This window comes from Microcaecilia unicolor, chromosome 4, assembly GCF_901765095.1.
Source record: "Microcaecilia unicolor chromosome 4, aMicUni1.1, whole genome shotgun sequence".
NCBI lineage: Eukaryota > Metazoa > Chordata > Amphibia > Gymnophiona > Siphonopidae > Microcaecilia > Microcaecilia unicolor.
In genome coordinates this window covers 334,982,939-335,001,253 of record NC_044034.1, presented here as the reverse complement: position 1 = coordinate 335,001,253, position 18,315 = coordinate 334,982,939, and the positions used below count along the sequence as shown (strand labels likewise).

At 43.5% G+C, this 18,315-nt stretch overlaps 1 protein-coding gene across 6 annotated transcripts in view; it reads left to right on the top strand.

Annotated features, from left to right (window-relative positions):
* The window catches only part of ANK1 (ankyrin 1), a 319,396-nt gene that overhangs the window by 157,213 nt on the left and 143,868 nt on the right, over positions 1-18,315 (top strand). For all 6 annotated transcript variants that reach the window (XM_030202059.1, XM_030202060.1, XM_030202058.1 and 3 more), the window contains 4 exons: positions 4,099-4,296; positions 13,408-13,506; positions 16,774-16,872; positions 18,182-18,280. In XM_030202059.1, coding sequence (XP_030057919.1) covers positions 4,099-4,296; positions 13,408-13,506; positions 16,774-16,872; positions 18,182-18,280 — 495 coding nt within the window. The remainder of the gene's footprint in view (positions 1-4,098; positions 4,297-13,407; positions 13,507-16,773; positions 16,873-18,181; positions 18,281-18,315) is intronic.

The following is an 18,315-nucleotide window of genomic DNA, read 5'->3' as shown; positions in this document are numbered from 1 at the left end:
TAATAGTGAGATGTGTACCTGGGACCTTTTATGTGAAGTTCACTGCATCTCCCCCTAGGGTGGTCCACTGTTCTGCTGGGATGTCTGTGTGGCCAGTCTACTATGAATGCTGGTCCCAATGGCTTGTTTTTGTGTGTTTTTTTTTCCCTTGGATTCTTTTTTTTTAATGGTCCCTAAAGAAAAACATCTAGGGAAATGGCCATTTTCAAAACAAAAAGATAGACTTTTTTGTGGTTTGAAAATCTCTATGTTCACCACTTGATTTTTGGACATTTTATTTATTTATTTATTTTAGTGCATTTCTATCCCACATTTTCCCACTAATGCAGGCACAATGTGGCGTACAGTAACTCAAGAAAAATTACAATGAAAGAAAGGTAGAGACATAGGATGACAGAGTGAGGTTGAATTCACAGGAAAGACATGGGAATGAAAAACAGTCCAACAAGTGCATTTGGGATAGAGTCCCACTTCAAACTACAACGGGAGAGTCGATGGAGGGGTTCGTTAAGGAATAGGCTTTCACAAATAGGAATGTCTTTAAGAACTTCTTAAATAATTGGTGGTCTAATATCCCTTTTAATTGCCTCGGCAGTTCATTCCAAGTCTTAGCACTGGTATATGGGAAAGACGAAGCAAACATATGTTTGTATCTGATTTTTCTGCAGCTGGGATAGTGAAGACAGAGAAAATTGCGCAATGTTGACAAAACATATAGAGGCTTATTTTCAAAGCACTTAGCCTCCCAAAGTTCCATAGAAACCTATGGAACTTAGCCTCCCAAAGTGCTTTGAAAATATGCCTCATAGTAACATAGTAGATGACGGCAGATAAAGACCTGCATGGTCCATCCAGTCTGCCCATGACAAACTCGTATGTGTATACCTTACCTTGTATTTGTACCTGTCCTTTTCAGGGCGCAGACCATATAAGTCTGCCCAGCAGTATTTCCCGCCTCCCAACCACCAGTCCTGCCTCCCATCACCGGCTCTGTTACAGACCGTATAAGTCTGCCCTCCCCTATCCTCGCCTCCCCACCACCACCCCCTCTTCCCCGCAATTGCTCCGCCACCCAATTTCAGCTAAGCTTCTGAGGATCCATTCCTTCTGCACAGGATTCCTCTATGCATATCCCACGCATGTTTGAACTCCGTTACTGTTTTCATCTCCACCACCTCCCGCGGGAGGGCATTCCAAGCGTCCACCACCCTCTCCGTGAAGAAATACTTCCTGACATCTTTCCTGAGTCTGCCCCCCTTCAATCTCATTTCATGTCCTCTCGTTCTACCGCCTTCCCATCTCCGGAAAAGATTCGTTTGCGGATTAATACCTTTCAAATATTTGAACGTCTGTATCATATCACCCCTGTTCCTCCTTTCCTCCAGGGTGTACATGTTCAGGTCAGCAAGCCTCTCTTCATACGTCTTGGAACGTAAATCCCATACCATCCTCGTAGCTTTTCTTTGCACCGCTTCCATTTTTTTAACATCCTTCGCAAGATACGGCCTCCAAAACTGAACACAATACTCCAGGTGGGGCCTCACCAACGTCTTATACAGGGGCATTAAAACCTCCTTTCTTCTGCTGGTCACTCCTCTCTCTATACAGCCTAGCAATCTTCTAGCTACTGCCACCGCCTTGTCGCACTGTTTCGTCGCCTTCAGGTCCTCAGATACTATCACCCCAAGATCCCTCTCCCCGTCCGTGCCTATCAGACTCTCCCCGCCTAACACATACGTCTCCCTTGGATTTCTACTCCCTAAGTGCATCACTTTGCATTTCTTTGCATTGAATTTTAATTGCCAAACGTTAGACCATTCATCTAGCTTCTTCAGATCTTTTTTCATGTTTTCCACACCCTCTGTTGGAAATCTTGGTGTCATCCGCAAAAAGGCAAACTTTACCTTGTAACCCTTCGGCAATGTCACTCACAAATATATTGAACAGAATGGGTCCCAGCACCGATCCCTGAGGCACTCCACTACTCACCTTTCCTTCCTCCGAGCGAACTCCATTCACCACCACCCTCTGGCGTCTGTCCTTCAACCAGTTCCTAATCCAGTTCACCACTTCGGGTCCTATTTTCAGGCCGTCTAGTTTATTTAAGAGTCTCCTGTGGGGAACCATTTCTTGGAGGCAGATCAATTAGGTCGAGCATGTATTCAGGGGCCTCTCCATATACGATCTTGTGCGTTAAAGAGCAGACTTTGAAGATGATGCGATCTTTGACTGGGAGCCAGTGCAGGTCGAAACGCAATGGTTGTGCACGGCCAAAGCACAATTTGCCTAGTACTACTACTACTACTACTTAACATTTCTAGAGCGCTACTAAGGTTACGCAGTGCTGTACAAATTAACAATTAAGGACGGTCCCTGCTCAGAAGAGCTTACAATCTAAAGGACGAAATGTCAAGTTGGGGTAGTTAAGATTTCCTGAGAAGGGGTGTAGTGATTAGGTGCCGAAGGCGACATTGAAGAGGTGGGCTTTGAGCATTGATTTGAAGATGGGTAGGGAGGGGGCCCGGCGTATGGGCTCAGGGAGTTTGTTCCAGGCATGGGGTGAGGCGAGACAGAAAGGGCAGAACCTGGAGTTGGAGGTGGTGGAGAAGGGTACTGACAGGAGGGATTTGTCTTGAGAGCTGAGGTTACGGGTAGGGACGTAAGGGCAGATGAGGGTAGAGAGGTAAGGAGGGGCTGCAGATCGAGTGCATTTGTAGGTAAGAGAAGCTTGAACTGTATGCGGTATCTGATTGGGAGCCAGTGAAGTGACTTGAGGAGAGGGGTGATATGAGTATATCGGTTAAGGCGGAAGATAAGACGTGCGGCAGAGTTCTGGATGGACTGAAGGGGGGATAGATGGCTAAGTGGGAGGCCGGTGAGGAGTAGGTTGCAGTAGTCAAGGCGAGAGGTAATGAGAGAGTGGATGAGAGTTCGGGTGGTGTGCTCGGAGAGGAAGGGGCGAATTTTGCTAATGTTATAGAGGAAGAAGCGACAGGTTTTGGCTATCTGCTGGATATGCGCAGAGGAGAGGGAGGAGTCGAAGATGACACAGAGGTTGCGGGCAGATGAGACGGGGACGATGAGGGTGTTATCAACTGAGATAGAGAGTGAAGGGAGAGGGGAAGTGGGTTTGGGTGGGAAAACAATAAGTTCAGTCTTAGACATGTTCAGTTTCAGGTGGCGGTTGGACATCCAAGCAGCAATGTCGGATAAGCAGGCCGATACTTTGGCCTGAGTTTCCGCAGTGATTTCTGGTGTGGAGAGATAAAGTATTAATATTAGTATTAATCAAGCAGCCGTGTTCTGTGCTGTCTGGAGTTTCCGAAGTAAATAGTCATGACAACCAGCATATATCCCGCTACAGTAGTCCAGGTGAGAAAGGACCAGCCAGTGAACGAGAGTGCAGAAGAGATCTCTAGGTAGGCAATTTCTGATACGCTTCAGCCGCCACATTGCAAAAAACATTCTCTTTGTGACAATCTTCACTTGATGGTCCAGAAGCAAGTGATTGTCTAGCTCGACCCCAAGGATTTTCAGGCTATTTAAGATTGGTAGCTTAAAGTCATTGACATCAAATTGGATTTAGACGTCTTATCGAAAATGCCCCTCCATGTCTTGTAGTCCAGATTAGGAATATTTGCTAATACTGAAGGGCAGACGGGGGGGGGGGGGGTGGGGGGGGGGAGCAGTCTGCTGAAGCAATGTCTGTTTCATGGGGCCTGTGGTGTGCTACTGCATGTTGTGGTTATTGAAAGTGGGTAGAGTCTACGACATTATGGTCACAAATGGGTGGTCCATTGTGGTGGTATGTATTTTGTCCTTTGGTTTTGTGTTATGTTTTCTTCATTTCTTGTTTTATATATTTTTTTAATGCATTGTAGTTTTTGTTTTAAATTTTGTATGATGCTTTGGGCAATCCCCGTTAAAGGTACCAATAATGCAGTATTGGTACTTCACACTATAACTACAGAAACTCTAGGGCCTGCATCTGGAAGTGATAATGGCAAAATGTTGGAGGGTGTGTGAAATTGATGAATTTTGGTATGTTTGACTTTAAATATTAAGGTAATAATTCAGCTGTTGATACACTCTCTATAGAATGGCTACACCCCATTGCACATTGCTGCCAAACAGAACCAGCTGGAGGTGGCCAGCAGCTTGCTACAGTATGGAGCATCTGCAAATGCCGAATCTCTACAAGGGGTGACGCCACTGCATCTTGCTGCACAGGAAGGCCTTACTGACATGGTCTCTCTCCTCGTCTCCAAGCAAGCCAATGTTAACCTGGGAAACAAGGTACCAGTCACATTGCTTTGTTATCCATCATTTCAGAGGCACTGCGACATGTATACTGGGGTGGAATTTTGGCAGAGTATGGGCAGAGCATACCAGTATGTGTATAGATTATAAAAAATGATAATTTATGCATGTAGCTGACAAATATTGGTGGTATCAGCTGTAGGGCTGGTGTAAATATCTGTGCCTGCCACTTACGCTAGTATTTTATAAGCACAAGTAGGTGCCACATGCCATCATCAAATAGGCTTTAACTAGGTGATCCCTTATAAAATTACCCTCAAGCCTCTAATAATATAAAGTAAGACGACCAATTTATAGAATAAGGTCAGTGGTGCGCTCAACTTAATTGAATAAATGGCTGTTAATTGGAGTTAACAGTCAATTATTGGCTTAAAGTGGTGTTAATTGTCAGTTGCGCACGCAACGGACCTGAGTCATTATTCTAGAAGCTGTGCGCTCATTGGAGGGGCATGGGCATGCCAGGGTGTGCAAGTTGTGGTACACGCCTAACTGCCAACAGTTAGGCGTGAGCACTTACACAAGCCTTTGACACAATGTAAGTGCTTGACTTACACTAGTATTCTGTAATGGCAGCTATACATGGAACAGCTGTTTTTAGAATTCATGCTCGGTGTGCATCACCCCAAATTTACCCCAAAATGCCTTATGTAGCCATTTCAGGTTAGAGCAAAAAAAAAAAAAAAAAAGAAGTGGATCACAGGTGAAAAACGAAATATCCAATTTCTTCATCATACATGTAGAAGTAAATCATAAATAGAGATCCCGACTAGATCTTGTTTCGCCCTGACCAGGGCTGCATCAGGGGCTACGATAACAACCTGAAGGTGGTCCCACAGAGTATCACCTACAGGTTAAACAGCTTCACTTCCTGAGAAGCACCACTGCACTTTTTGCTGCTTCTCAGGAATTGAAGCCTTTTAACCTGTAGGTCAGTGGTTCCCAAACCTGGTCCTGGAGGCACCCCAGCCAGTCAGGTTTTCAGGACATCCACAATGAATATTCATGAGAGATATTTGCATACCAAGGAGACAGTGCATGCAAATCTCTCTCATGAATATACATTGTGGATATCCTGAAAACCTGGCTGGCTGGGGTGCCTCCAGGACCAGGTTTGGGAACCACCTGGTGATACACTGTGGAACCACTTTCAGGTTGTTATTGTAGCCCCTGATGAAGCCCTGGTTAGGGCGAAACAAGATCTTGTCGGGCTCTCTACTTACGATTTACTTTTACATGTGTGGTGAATAAATTGGACATTTTGAGGGGCATAATCGAAAGGGGTGCCCAGGTTTTCTTGAGGACGTCCTCTTAGGACGTCCTGGCGAAGGGGTGGGGAAACCCATATTATCGAAACAAGATGGGTGTCCATCTTTTGTTTTGATAATAAGGTCGGGGACGCCCACATTTTGACATTTAGGTCATCCCTACAGGTGGTCATCCTTAGACTTGGTCATTTCTGATTTTCGGCGATAATGGAAACCAAGGACGCCCATCTCAGAAACAAAATGTAAGCCCTTTGGTCATGGGAGGAGCCAGCATTCCTAGTGCACGGGTCCCCCTGACATGCCAGGACACTAACCGGGCACTCTAGGGGGCACTGCAGTGGACTTCATAAATTGCTCCCAGGTGCATAGCTCCCTTACCTTGTGTGCTGAGCCCCCCCAAATCCCCCCAAAACCCACTACCCACAACTGTACACCACTACCATAGCCCTTATGGGTGAATGGGGGCACCTAGATGTGGGTACAGTGGGTTTCTGGTGGGTTTTGAAGGGCTCCCATTTACCACCACAAGTGTAACAGGTAGGGGGGATGGGCCTGGGTCTGCCTGCCTGAAGTGCACTGCACCCACTAAAACTGCTCCAGGGACCTGCATACTGCTATCATGGAGCTGGGTATGATATTTGAGGCTGGCATAGAGACTGGAAAAAAATACTTTAAAAAATGTTTTTTGAGGGTGGAAGGGGGTTAGTGACCACTGGAGGAGTAAGTGGAGGTCATCCCTAATTCCCTCTGGCAGTCAACTGGTCATTTTGGGCACCTTTTTGTGGCTTTGTCGTAAGAAAAAAAGGACCAGGTAAAGTTGTCCAAGTGTTCGTCAGGGATGCCCTTTTTTTTCCATTATGGGTCGAGGACGCCCATGTGTTAGGCACGCCCAAGTCCTGCCTTCGCTACGCCTCTGACACGCCCCGGGAACTTTGGTCATCCCCACGATGGAAAGCAGTTGGGGGACACCCAAAATCGGCTTTGCTTTATACCGATTTGGGCGACCCTGGGAGAAGGACGCCCATCTTGCGATTTGTGTCGAAAGATGAGCGTCCTTCTCTTTCGAAAATAAGCCTGTTTGTTTCTTCACCTGTGATCCGCTTCTTTTTTGCTCCAGTCTGGATATTATGAATCGCTTGCCTGTCTGTTTCCTTGGACATTTCAGGTTATACATTCATTCAGTTTGTCTGAAGTTTCAAATTATATGTTGACAGCGTGGCTGAATACTGATCTATATGGTACAAAGTTAAACCCAACATCTTCCTGCACATTTTAATGCACAATTACTATGTATTTGCTGATTTTAACAGATTGAAAGTACTAACATATGAATATGGCAGGTGCAAAATTTTAGACACCCTTCCAGTCGGTAATTTTTACACCTCCTTTGGCAGCAATAACAGCTTCAAACTGTTTTCTTTAGCTAGCTTTCTGTTGTAGCTTTTGAAATTTTTCCCACTCTTCCTTGCAGAGCTCTTACACGTCAGAAATATTCTTAGGTCTCCTTGTATGCGCTGTATGTCTGAGATCTCCCCACAGATTTTCAATAATAATCAAGTCTGGGGCCTCTGAGGGCCACTCCAATTCCTTCATCTTTCTTTTCCTGTAAGTACTACATGGTTGATTTTTGAGGTATGTTTCAGATCATTATCTTGCTGAAATATCCAACCTCTTTTCAGCTTCAGTTTCTTCACTTACTGTGAGACATTAGCTTAGCTTGTAAGATCTGTTGATATATATTTAAATCTTCTCTTCATTCTACTCGTACAATAATTTTTATGCCACTGGCTGCCACAGTATCCCAAAGCATAACAGATTCACCTCTGTGCTCATGTGATTCTGGCCAAACAGTTCATTTTTTGTTTCACCAGTCCAAAGCACTTTGTTCCAAAATGTTTCAAGTGTATCAAGGTTTTCTTATGCATACTTTAGACAACAATTTTTATGATGAATTTAGGAAACAGAAAAATGTAGGCAGATAAAAACAATATGGCCTATCCAGTATGCCCATCCATGTCATCTACTCTCCCTATCACTCCCTTAGAGATTCTGTGTACTTGTCTCAAGCTCTCTTGAAGGTTTCCTTCTGATAATTCTCCCATGCAAAACATTGTTATGTAAGCAACGTTGTGTTATAGACCTGTGGATAACTCTTCCTGTATCAGCTAAATAGGTTTTGTTTTGTAGATCTTGCCAGTTTTCAGGCAGTTCTATAAGAGATTTGATCTTCTAGAGCTTGCCTTGGTTTCAACAGTTTCATGTAACTTCCATTTCTTAATACTACTGATGACAGTTGAAATTGTTACCTGGAAGTGTTAAGAGATTTTTGTAGCTTTCCCCTGCTTTGTCAGAGTGAATTATCTTAATTTTTAAATGATTGGACAGCTGCTTAGAGAAACTCATGGTTGTTGAAAGTAGACAGAACAACAAAGAGGGTGGAACGGTCAGGGCATATGTTCAAGCATGGAATTGCCTTCATTGGCTTTTTAAAAACGTGATAGTGAATGGCAGATGTTGCACCTTCCATATTCACTTTTTATTCATTTTTAATCTGTTAAACTGTACAAATAAGTAATAATTATATGTTAACATGTAGAAAAATGTGGTGTTGAATATTTGTGGTTGAAGAATATTTGTAGTTTCACTACTGTTTCACTCAGTGTTTAACTTTGTACCATTTAGATATTGTGTCAACTTTTGTTCCCTTACAGGCTTATTTTCAAAAGAGAAGGACACCCATCTTTCGACACAAATTGCAAGATGGGTGTCCTTCTCCCAGGGTCGCCCAAATCAGTATAATGGAAAGCCGATTTTGGGCGTCCCCCAACTGCTTTCTGTCGCGGGGATGACCAAAGTTCCCGGGGGAATGTCGGAGGCGTAACGAAGGCGAGACTTGGGTGTGCCAAAACACATGGGCGTCATCGACCCATACTGGAAAAAAAAGGGCATCCCTGACGAACACTTGGATGACTTTACCTGGTCCTTTTTTTCTTACAACCAAGCCACAAAAAGGTGCCCAAAATGACCAGGTGACCACCAGAGGGAATCGGGAATGACCTCCCCTTACTCCCCCAGTGGTCACTAACCCCCTCCCACCTCAATAAACGTTTTAAAAATATTTTTTGCCAGCCTCCATATCAAGCTCCATGACAGCAGTATGCAGGTCCCTGGAGCAGTTTTAGTGGGTGCAGTGCACTTCAGGCAGGCGGACCCAGGCCCATCCCCCCCCCCCCCACCTGTTACACTTGTGGTGGTAAATGTGAGTCCTCAAAAACCCATCAGAAACCCACTGTACCCACATCTAGGTGCCCCCATTCATCCGTAAGGGTTATGGTAGTGGTGTACAGTTGTGGGTATTGGGTTTTGGGGAGATTTGGGGGGGCTCAGCACACAAGGTAAGGGAGCTATGTACCTGGGAGCTTTTTCTGAAGTTCACTGCAGTGCCCCCTAGGGTGCCCGGTTGGTGTTCTGGCATGTTAGGGGGACCAGTGCACTAGGAATGCAGGCTCCTCCCATGACCAAAGGGCTTGCATTTGGTCGACGTCCTTGGTTTCCATTATCGCTGAAAATCAGAAACGACCAAGTCTAAGGACGACCATCTGTAGGGATGACGTAAATGTCAAGATTTGGGTGTCCCTGACCATATTATCGAAACGAAAGATGGACGCCCATCTTGTTTCGACAATATGGGTTTCCCCACCCATTCACCAGGACGTCCTGCGAGGACGTCCTCAGGAAAACGGGCACCCCTTTCAATTATGGCCCTCTTAGGGGCCCTTTTACCAAGATGCGGTAAAAAGGACCCTGCAGTAGGGGCAGCACGTGTTTTTGCCACGCGCTGAGGCCTCTTTTACCACAGAGGGTAAAAAGGCTGAAAAAAGAAATGACCATTGAGGTAGTGGTAAAGGCTCCCGAGTTAACCTGGTAGTAACTGAGCAGTGAGCGGCACTGCCCAATTAGTAAAAATACAGAAATAAATTTCTATAATGCTGGAAATGGTGCGCACTGGGAGTGGAATTACCACCGGGCTGCTGCAGTAGCCCAGCAGTAGTTCCGGATTGGCGTGCGGCAAGCCTATTGCTATGCACCAACCCTTTAGTAAAAGGGCCCCTTAGAGAGTCAGTGAAACCTACAGGGACCCTTTTACTAAGGCACGCCGAAAAATGGCCTGCGCTGGGGTAGGTCGCAGGTCCATTTTTCAGCGTGCCTGCAAAAAAAAGGCCTTTTTTTTGTGTGGCTGAAAATGGATGTACGGCAAAATTAAAACCAACGCACATCCATTTTTGGCCTGAGACCTTATCGCCACCCATTGACTTAGTGGTAAAGTCTCACATATTAACTGGGCAGTAATCAGCGTGTGTACACTGCTGATTATTGCCGGATAAGCACCATACGGTAGAAAATCTCTACAATTTGTACGCGTGTCAAAAATTGAATTACTGCCTGGGGCATGATGTAGCCAGGCATTAGTTCCAATTTGACATGCATTGGAAGCACTTAGATGCCTTCGCACCTTACTAAAAGGGCCCACCAGTTTGAGCAGGGTTGGCTAAACCTTTGTACACAACTAAATCAACCATTAGGGGCAGTAGTTATCTCTAAAGTGCTTACCTCATGGATCCCTGCACTGACCTACCACTAAGAAAAGAGGTCAGTCGAACAAGATCAAAAAAGTAATTTAACATTGTATTATATCATACGTTTACAAGGGTATTTAAAAATAATCATACTACCCAGTTATAAAACTCTGAGATGCAGAAAGAGAAGTAGACATCCTTTTTTTGTGTAACTCTAGCTACATTAAGAAAAAAATTGGGGGTTGATATCTAAATCTAGTTATCTGGGTGTTGCCAGGGCAGTCTGTGTGTGAAGCTAAGGAGAATCTGCCCCAGGGAACTACTGATATTCAGCCCCAGTATGCGGATAACTATCTGGCCAAGTTAATCAGCACAATTACCTGAAATCTCTTCAGCACTGAATATCAACAATACCCGATAGCTTCTGGCAACTGCTGAACACTCGGATATTCATCGCTGCTATCTGGATATGGCCTGATGTTGGCCCATGATAGCCAACATTAATAAATAAATAACACTGACTACTGCAGCTTTACTATTTCTCCCTTTAACTTTAAATTATAAATCATATCTACCCTATGCTAACCCCCCCCCCCCCCCCCCCCCCCCCACACACACACACACACAGGATCTAGTCTCTGTCTGGCTCATGGACAAAATAGCCATCATGAGTGATGGAGCCTACTGCAAAACTTTCCAAGAATGCTGAAAGTTTTAAATTAATAGAAGAAATGTCCCTTAGATCGCTGTCATTAACGTCAATGTACTTCAGTAGAGACAAGAAAAAAGCCACGGAGATTGGAGATAATGATTCATTAGGCACTTTTATGATTCCAAGAAGATATTTCTATAAACATCTGAATTGGTGAAAGTCTCTACAGTCTTAGGAAAATTAATATGATGATATTTCCCCCTTTCTAGCCACAGCCTCTAGATTTTCCAATTTATTATGTACTACAATATTATCCTAAGCCAATAAACTCATCCATACAAACTTTATCCATCTTCTCTTCCACATTAGTCACCCTATATTTAAACAAAATTAATTTTTTTTCTTGAATGGTAACTTTCTTAGACAACCCTTGAATTTGAAAACAAATTTGAGCTAGCTGCCCAGTAGGGATTAGCCCTGCCTTCCATCATAGTCATAATTGCTTTTAAAGAGAATGGGTCCGATATTCAAACCACGAGAGGTAGCCAGGCTGCCTCCCATGGTCAGAGCTGAACCTGGATTTTCAATGACCGGCATTGAATAATCTGATTTAAATTTGACTGGTTTTAACTTAACTGGCCAAGCTGATATTCAGCGCTGACCGCTGAAAATTGGAACCGGCCAAAGTTATTCCACCTATTGATGCAACCAAAGATGGCTGCCAAACTTAGCTGGCTTCACGCTGAAAATTGATGGATAGCCAGCTATATCGCCCACTATAACCAGCTATCTGCTAGGTGCTAAATGGCAATATTAAGCCGGGGATAGCCAACAATCCCCGGCTGAATATCGCTGGATAGCCAACTAAGTGCCATTTAGGTGGCTAAATTGTTCTGAATATCGACCGGAATATCTTTGGTTTCTCTAATTGGAACATCAGTGGTATCTGACCTGGCAGTAGAACCTCTACCAATGGTAGGCTGACTCCTTCCCATAGGCCTATACCTGGAGACTTGGGAAGAGAAGCCATCTTTTCCAAAGACACTTTATTTGATCATTGGGAAACAATGGGCTATAACGTTTGAAAAGAAATAAATCATTAAGTGGTGCCTGTGTTGAAAACACAGGTCTAGACATTTGGCAGGGAGCTCCCCAGGAATTCTCTGCTCTTCTATGTGCAACAATATCTCACCAGCTGGGGAACGTGGCTGCGCACCTTCTCCTACCACTTCTTCCAGGGGCCCCACACTTTAGACTCCTGATGCCATGGCTCCGCATCTGACTTTACCAATCTATTCAACCCATCACAGAAGATGGTACTGTGTCCACTGGGAAATCACAAATCTACTTTCCTTTCTATCATATGGATTAAGGTGAAAAAATGAAGGAAATGTCATGGAGCAGTACACAAGGGGGTGACTCTGACAAGCAGCTGTCATCCTGCTTCACCCCCATGGTTGGGATGCTAGGTTTTGAAAAGGTTGCATAAAACTTAAGTAGCAATTTTTAGGCTGCCAGCATAAGAATAAAGATTGTATGCACTTTATATCCCCAGGCCTTGGACCAATTTTCAAAGAAAAACTATGCATGTACTTTCACACTCAATCTTGCTGTAGGTACAAAGTATGTAGGATCACTTTCACCTGCTTCTCGGTAAATAAAATTTTGAATAGATAGAGAAACAAAGTCTGTGTGATCTGCCCTACAACAACACTGTGCAATGATAGAATCCATAGTATTTCGAATGACCAAGCAGTGTCCTTCAAGATTTCATCTCTATTCATGCTGAAGATGTTCAATATCTTTATCACCTAGGCACTGTTGTACCCAACTGAAGCACAATTTTCCAACTAAGTCATGAGCTGCTTTAGAATCAGAAGAGATAATCTAGAAGCATGTAGAGACATAAATCTTTGTCCTGTGAAAGAGTAGAAGATAAGAGGAAAACGGAAAAGAGAAGACAGCAATATTCAGACAGGGAGGCTTTTTGGATTGGTCTAGTAGGTCTAAAGGAAAGAAAATTATCACGTAAGACAACATTTTTCCATCCTTATCATCCATACCAGACCAATCCAGAACAAGTGGGATGTAGCAAAGTAGTTTCCCCAACTAGAGTGAGAGTTCATGTCTATGGACAAATAGCGCCAAACCCAAGGGGAGAAGGCTTGAGGAAGACAAAAGATCCAAAGAAGCTGTAAAGCTAATAGAAAACTAGAAAAGAACATGAGGAATTGTAATTTGTCTTCAAGTCCCACAGATGGAGGAACCAAAAGAAAATAATGTCTCCCACAATCATATAGAAAAGCAAAGGTCTGAAACAGGCAAGTTATCAACAATCATAAAATAATAAAGGTGGAGACCAAGCTTGTTGTTACAACCTACCAAGAACAGCTAACCACAAGTCTTTGGAAATTTCTAGTCATAACAATTCATTATCTTGTGACATGTGCATGTGTGATATGTCAGAACTGTAATAATACTGTATACTGTGGCTGTGATATCTCCAGGGAACTGAGATGTCCATGTCTGAAGTATATTCTAGCTATGCTATCTGCCTTTCTCTCTAATACTTCTGAAAATCTTCTTTTGCCAGAGTGGCCTTACTCCCCTTCACCTGGCAGCTCAGGAGGGACACGTTGCTACCGCAGATGTTCTGGTGAATCACGGCGCTAATGTGGACGCAACAACACGGGTAACACAGCTGCAGCCACATCCTAGAAAATTTACACATTTTATTTTCCTTCTCTGACCTTAATATACCTCTGGGACCACTGCCTCGAAGCCTGGCCAAAAAATGTGCATTAAAGAAGACAAAAAAAAAAATGCGATCAGCACCATAGACTTTCACTTATAGCCAGATGTGGGGGGGAGGGGTGGCAGTTTGTAGATACTTAATTTACTCATATAATTGGCTTTGAAAATAACCATCTGTACTCACAAACACAAATATGCACAAATACTGCACATCAGACTGTGTAGAAGACAAGGGAACACAAATGCACAATGTTTTCTTGTGTTCTATTACAGCCACATAATATTGTACCTGATAGACCAAGTCTGTTTTGCTTATAAAATGTTTGGAAGCACCACAGTATAATTATAGAATAAGTACATTCATCTATTTTCCAAGAATAGGAAAAGTGCAGGGAAGAATAGGGCTAGGGATAAGGCAGAGACAGACAGTTCTGGAGACTGAAAGCCTCTATATACTCCCATCACAGGGACAGAGCAAGATGGAGCAGTTCTGGGACAGGAAATGGACTGACAGTTCTGGAGTCAGCTGAGGAGAGATATGATAGAGGTCTATAAAATACTGAGTGACGTGGACTGGGTAGACATGAATTGTTTGTTTACTCTTTCCAAAAATACAAGGACTAGGGGGCACAAAATGAAACTACTAAGTTGTAAATTTAAAACAATCGGAGAAAATATGTCTTCACTCAACATGTAATTAAACTCTATAATTCATTGCCAGAGAATGTGGTAAAAGCAGTTAGCTTAGCAGGGTTTTAAAAAGATTTGGATAATTTCCTAAAAGAAAAGTCCATAAGCCATTCTTAAGACACACTTGGGAAAATTCAGTGCTTATTTCTAGGATAAGTACCATAAACTCTGTTTTACTTTTTTGGGATCTTTCAAGGTACTTGTGACCTGGATTGGCCACTTTTGGAAACAGGATACTGGGCTTGATGAACCTTCAGTCTGTCCCAGTATGGCAACGCTTATGTTCTTATGAGCCTGAAACCCCTTCATATATCCCAACATAAGAACACGAGATGGTAGAAAACTATCTATGCATCCTCACCATGAGGATAGGGCAGGATGGAGCAGAGCTGGGACACTGGAGACTGAAAACCATCTCTATAAATTGTGCTGGAGACTGAAGCCCCTCTATATGCCGGGCCAGCTAACCTATTTGCAGACTAAGCTGTCAGTTATGGCAGCAGCTTCTGGGGGTGGCAAGAGGAAGTCAAAGTAAAATAGGTTCTAACAGCCGTACAAACTGAAAAAAACATTAGCATGCACATCTATTCCCAGGGAGGGTGGGCAATTTCAAATAGCTCATGTACCTAGGTAATGCATTTTGGAAATTGTCTTCATTTTATATAGACAGTATAAATATAAAATACATATGATTATTCAGCTTAATTATCAAATTTTGGAGGAGAGAGGTGCCTAGAGATCTGAAAGTTAATTGTGTGGCGGGAGGGGGGGGAGGGGACAAGGCTGAAATCATTCTTGAGTGTCACGGTTCAGACCTACTGTTTCTCTGTATCTAGCTCTGTGACCTCTCCAGTCTGCCTTTTTCCCTATTGTTGTTCTTCCTGTAAGCCAAGCCTCGCTTTGGTCTCCCTGCTTCTGTTTCATTTCCTGTTGTTGTTCTTCCTGTTAGCCAAGCCTCGCTTTGGTCTCCCTGCTTCTGCTTCATTTCCTACTTGTGACATCATCAGCAAGTCCTTTATAAGCACCAGGGAACTATCATGTTTTGCCTTTGCAAGAGGTCTCTTAATCTTGTGTTATCTGTTTAGATTATTTCCTTACTTGACTTTGTTCCTGAAGGTCTGTTCTGTGTTTCTTTGAGTCTTGTGTTTCAATGCTTTGCTTTGTTTCTTTGTGTTTGCTTTTGTACCTTGATCCTGAAAGCCTGGCTCTAGAGCCACACCCTGCCCTTGGTGTCTGTATCTGTTTGACTTGCCTTGGCTTCTGCTTTTAGTCTAGCCCTGCTTTTGACTCTTGCTATAGTTAAGCTCTGTGTTTAAGCCAATCTCTGTGTTTAGCCAAGCTCTGTTCCTGTTTTCTGTATTCCCTGTTCTGTTTCCTGTGTGTGTGGTTCTTCTCTGTTTATTCTGAGTCTGTAGAAGCCAGCATCATACCTGATTACTTCACTGCTATCCAGCTGTGAGTGCTGGTAAGCACATTGCTTCTTTGTTTGTTTATTTGTTTGTCTTCCCTTAGTCTGCTTAATCCTTTGCCTGCCATGTTTGCTTCCTGGCTCTTGAGCTCTGTTTCTGGCAAGTTCTGTTCCTGTGTGTGTTTGAGCCAAGTTCTGCTCCTGCTCAATGTTTGAGCTAGTTCTGTCCCAGTTCCCTGCTAAGCCAAGCCAAGTCCCTTTCAGTACCTAGTTCCAGCCAAGCCAAGTCCCTTTCAGTATCCGGTTCCAGCCAAGCTCATTCCAGAATCCTGTTCCAGCCAAGCCTCTTTGAGAATCCTAAATCCTGTTCCAGCCAAGCCTGTTTGAGAATCCTGAATCTTGTTCCAGAATCCTGAATCCTGTTCCAGCCAAGCCTGTTTGAGAATCCTGTTCCAGAATCCTGAATCATATTCCAGCCAAGCCTGTTTGAGAATCCTGAATCCTGTTCCAGCCAAGCCTGTTTGAGAATCCTGAATCCTGTTCCAGAATCCTGTCCCAGCCAAGCCTGTTTGAGAATTCTGAATCTTGTTCCAGAATCCTGAATCCTGTCCCAGCCAAGCCTGTTTGAGAATACTGAATCTTGTTCCAGAATCCTGTTCCAGCCAAGCCTGTTTGAGAATCCTGAATCCTGTTTCTGCCTTGTTTATTGTCTTGCTTCTGTTATTTTGTTACCTATCTCCTGCCCTATCTTGCCTGTCTAGTTGTGCTTTGTCTTGTCTCTTTCAGTCTAGTCCTTGCCTTGCCCTTTTCTGGACCCAGTTTTAATCTACTTCCGTGTTTTGCCTTGTCTTGCATTTCTGGGTCCCAGTCCCAGTTTTAATCCAGTCCTGCCTATATACCCCTAGCACAGGGACAAAAGTGGTAGGAGCAGGGATAGGATGACAGAAGGGCTGAAACCCTTCTATATACATTCAGCACAGGAGCAGGGCTGGGGATAAATGAAATACTGACCACACTAGAGAATTAAGCCTCTGTTTATACCTCCAGCACAGGGATTGTGAGAGAATTTATTATTGTTATTCATTAATTTTATATATTTTCACACAGATGGGTTATACTCCACTGCATGTGGCCAGTCACTATGGGAATATCAAAATGGTGAAGTTCCTCCAACAGCACCAAGCCAACGTGAATGCAAAGACCAAGGTAAGGAACAGCTGATATGATTCCTTTCTTCAAGTTAACTGGAGAAAGCTGATTGTGATCCCTCGTTTCTGAGTGTGAACCTTTTCTCTGAGCCTATCTCCAGTCAACTGTACTTAGGACTTCCCTCCTACACATGTCCTGGTTGGCTACACCCTTCACGCAGATCTGTACACCTGTATCTACATAACTGTCTGCTACAGAACTGCTTACCATATTCTATTTTATATGGCTGATTTACTCCTTGTTCTGGGAGATGGCTCTCTTGACATTATTCCTACTCCCTCTCTTAGGAGACAACTCTTCTAAAACACACCCTGCTCCTTATAGTTGGAGGGCTTTCCTGGCACACCCCCTTCTCCCTGGCCTGGGAGATGTCTCTAGAGAGAAGATTCATTTATGCATGGTGGATACTGACTGCCCATCCCATATTTCACCAGAGCAGCAGTACCACCCTGGAAGTTCACACCTCAGTCAATTTAAGGCTGTCATTTTAGTTTCCTTTCTCTGTAGGATACTGTAATGGCATATCAGACCTTTCTTTTGAGCTCTGAAGTCCATAATTGAAAATATTACGTGTACAATAATATAGTTTTATGAGAAATTGAGTCTTATGGAGTGCAGTATGATGAATCATACCTCAAATATGACAGAAATGAATGAAAGTCTGAAACAGAAAAGCAAAGTAACTTCTGTGCTTATATAAAACAACAAAAAATCATGAGGACGAAATCTCATCTGGTCAGAAGAAATTATAACACTCCCTTCTAATAGGAAGTTCTGAAACGCAGGCTTACCTGCAGGAAATGCCATATATCTGTTATTTCTGCTGGTTTTTGTATAGTCATCATTGATGTCATCAGAATGAAACAGTTTAATCCTTTTTTGGGATTGAGGTATAGTAGTAAAATACTAGACTTTTAACTTAAAAAATTAATTTGTAACTGAGGACATATTCTTTGAAATAGAAATAGATGTTAGTCTTTTCTGGACCTACACTCTGCCTAAGGGAAAAATAACTGACCAGGCTCTGGACCTGCTGTCTATTTAGAGCAAAATAACTGATCTGTTTCTGGACCTACTCTCTCTGCCTAGGGGGGAATGATCGATTGAGTTCTGGGCATTGTCTAGGGGAGAATGACTGACTAGGTTCTCAGACAAACTGTCTACTTGAGGGAGAATGACCAACCAGGTTCTGGACCTGCTGTCTGCCTAGGGAAACATGACTGACTGGGTTCTGGAGATAGGCTGTGTCTATAGTAGAGTTAATAGATTCTGGAAATACCCTCTGCCACTATTTATCTCACTACAGCTGGGATACACTCCTTTGCACCAGGCAGCTCAGCAGGGACATACGGACATTGTAACACTGCTACTGAAGCATGGTGCTTCCCCCAACACAACTTGCGTGGTGAGTCAGAAATCTTAGAAATGTATTCCATTGAA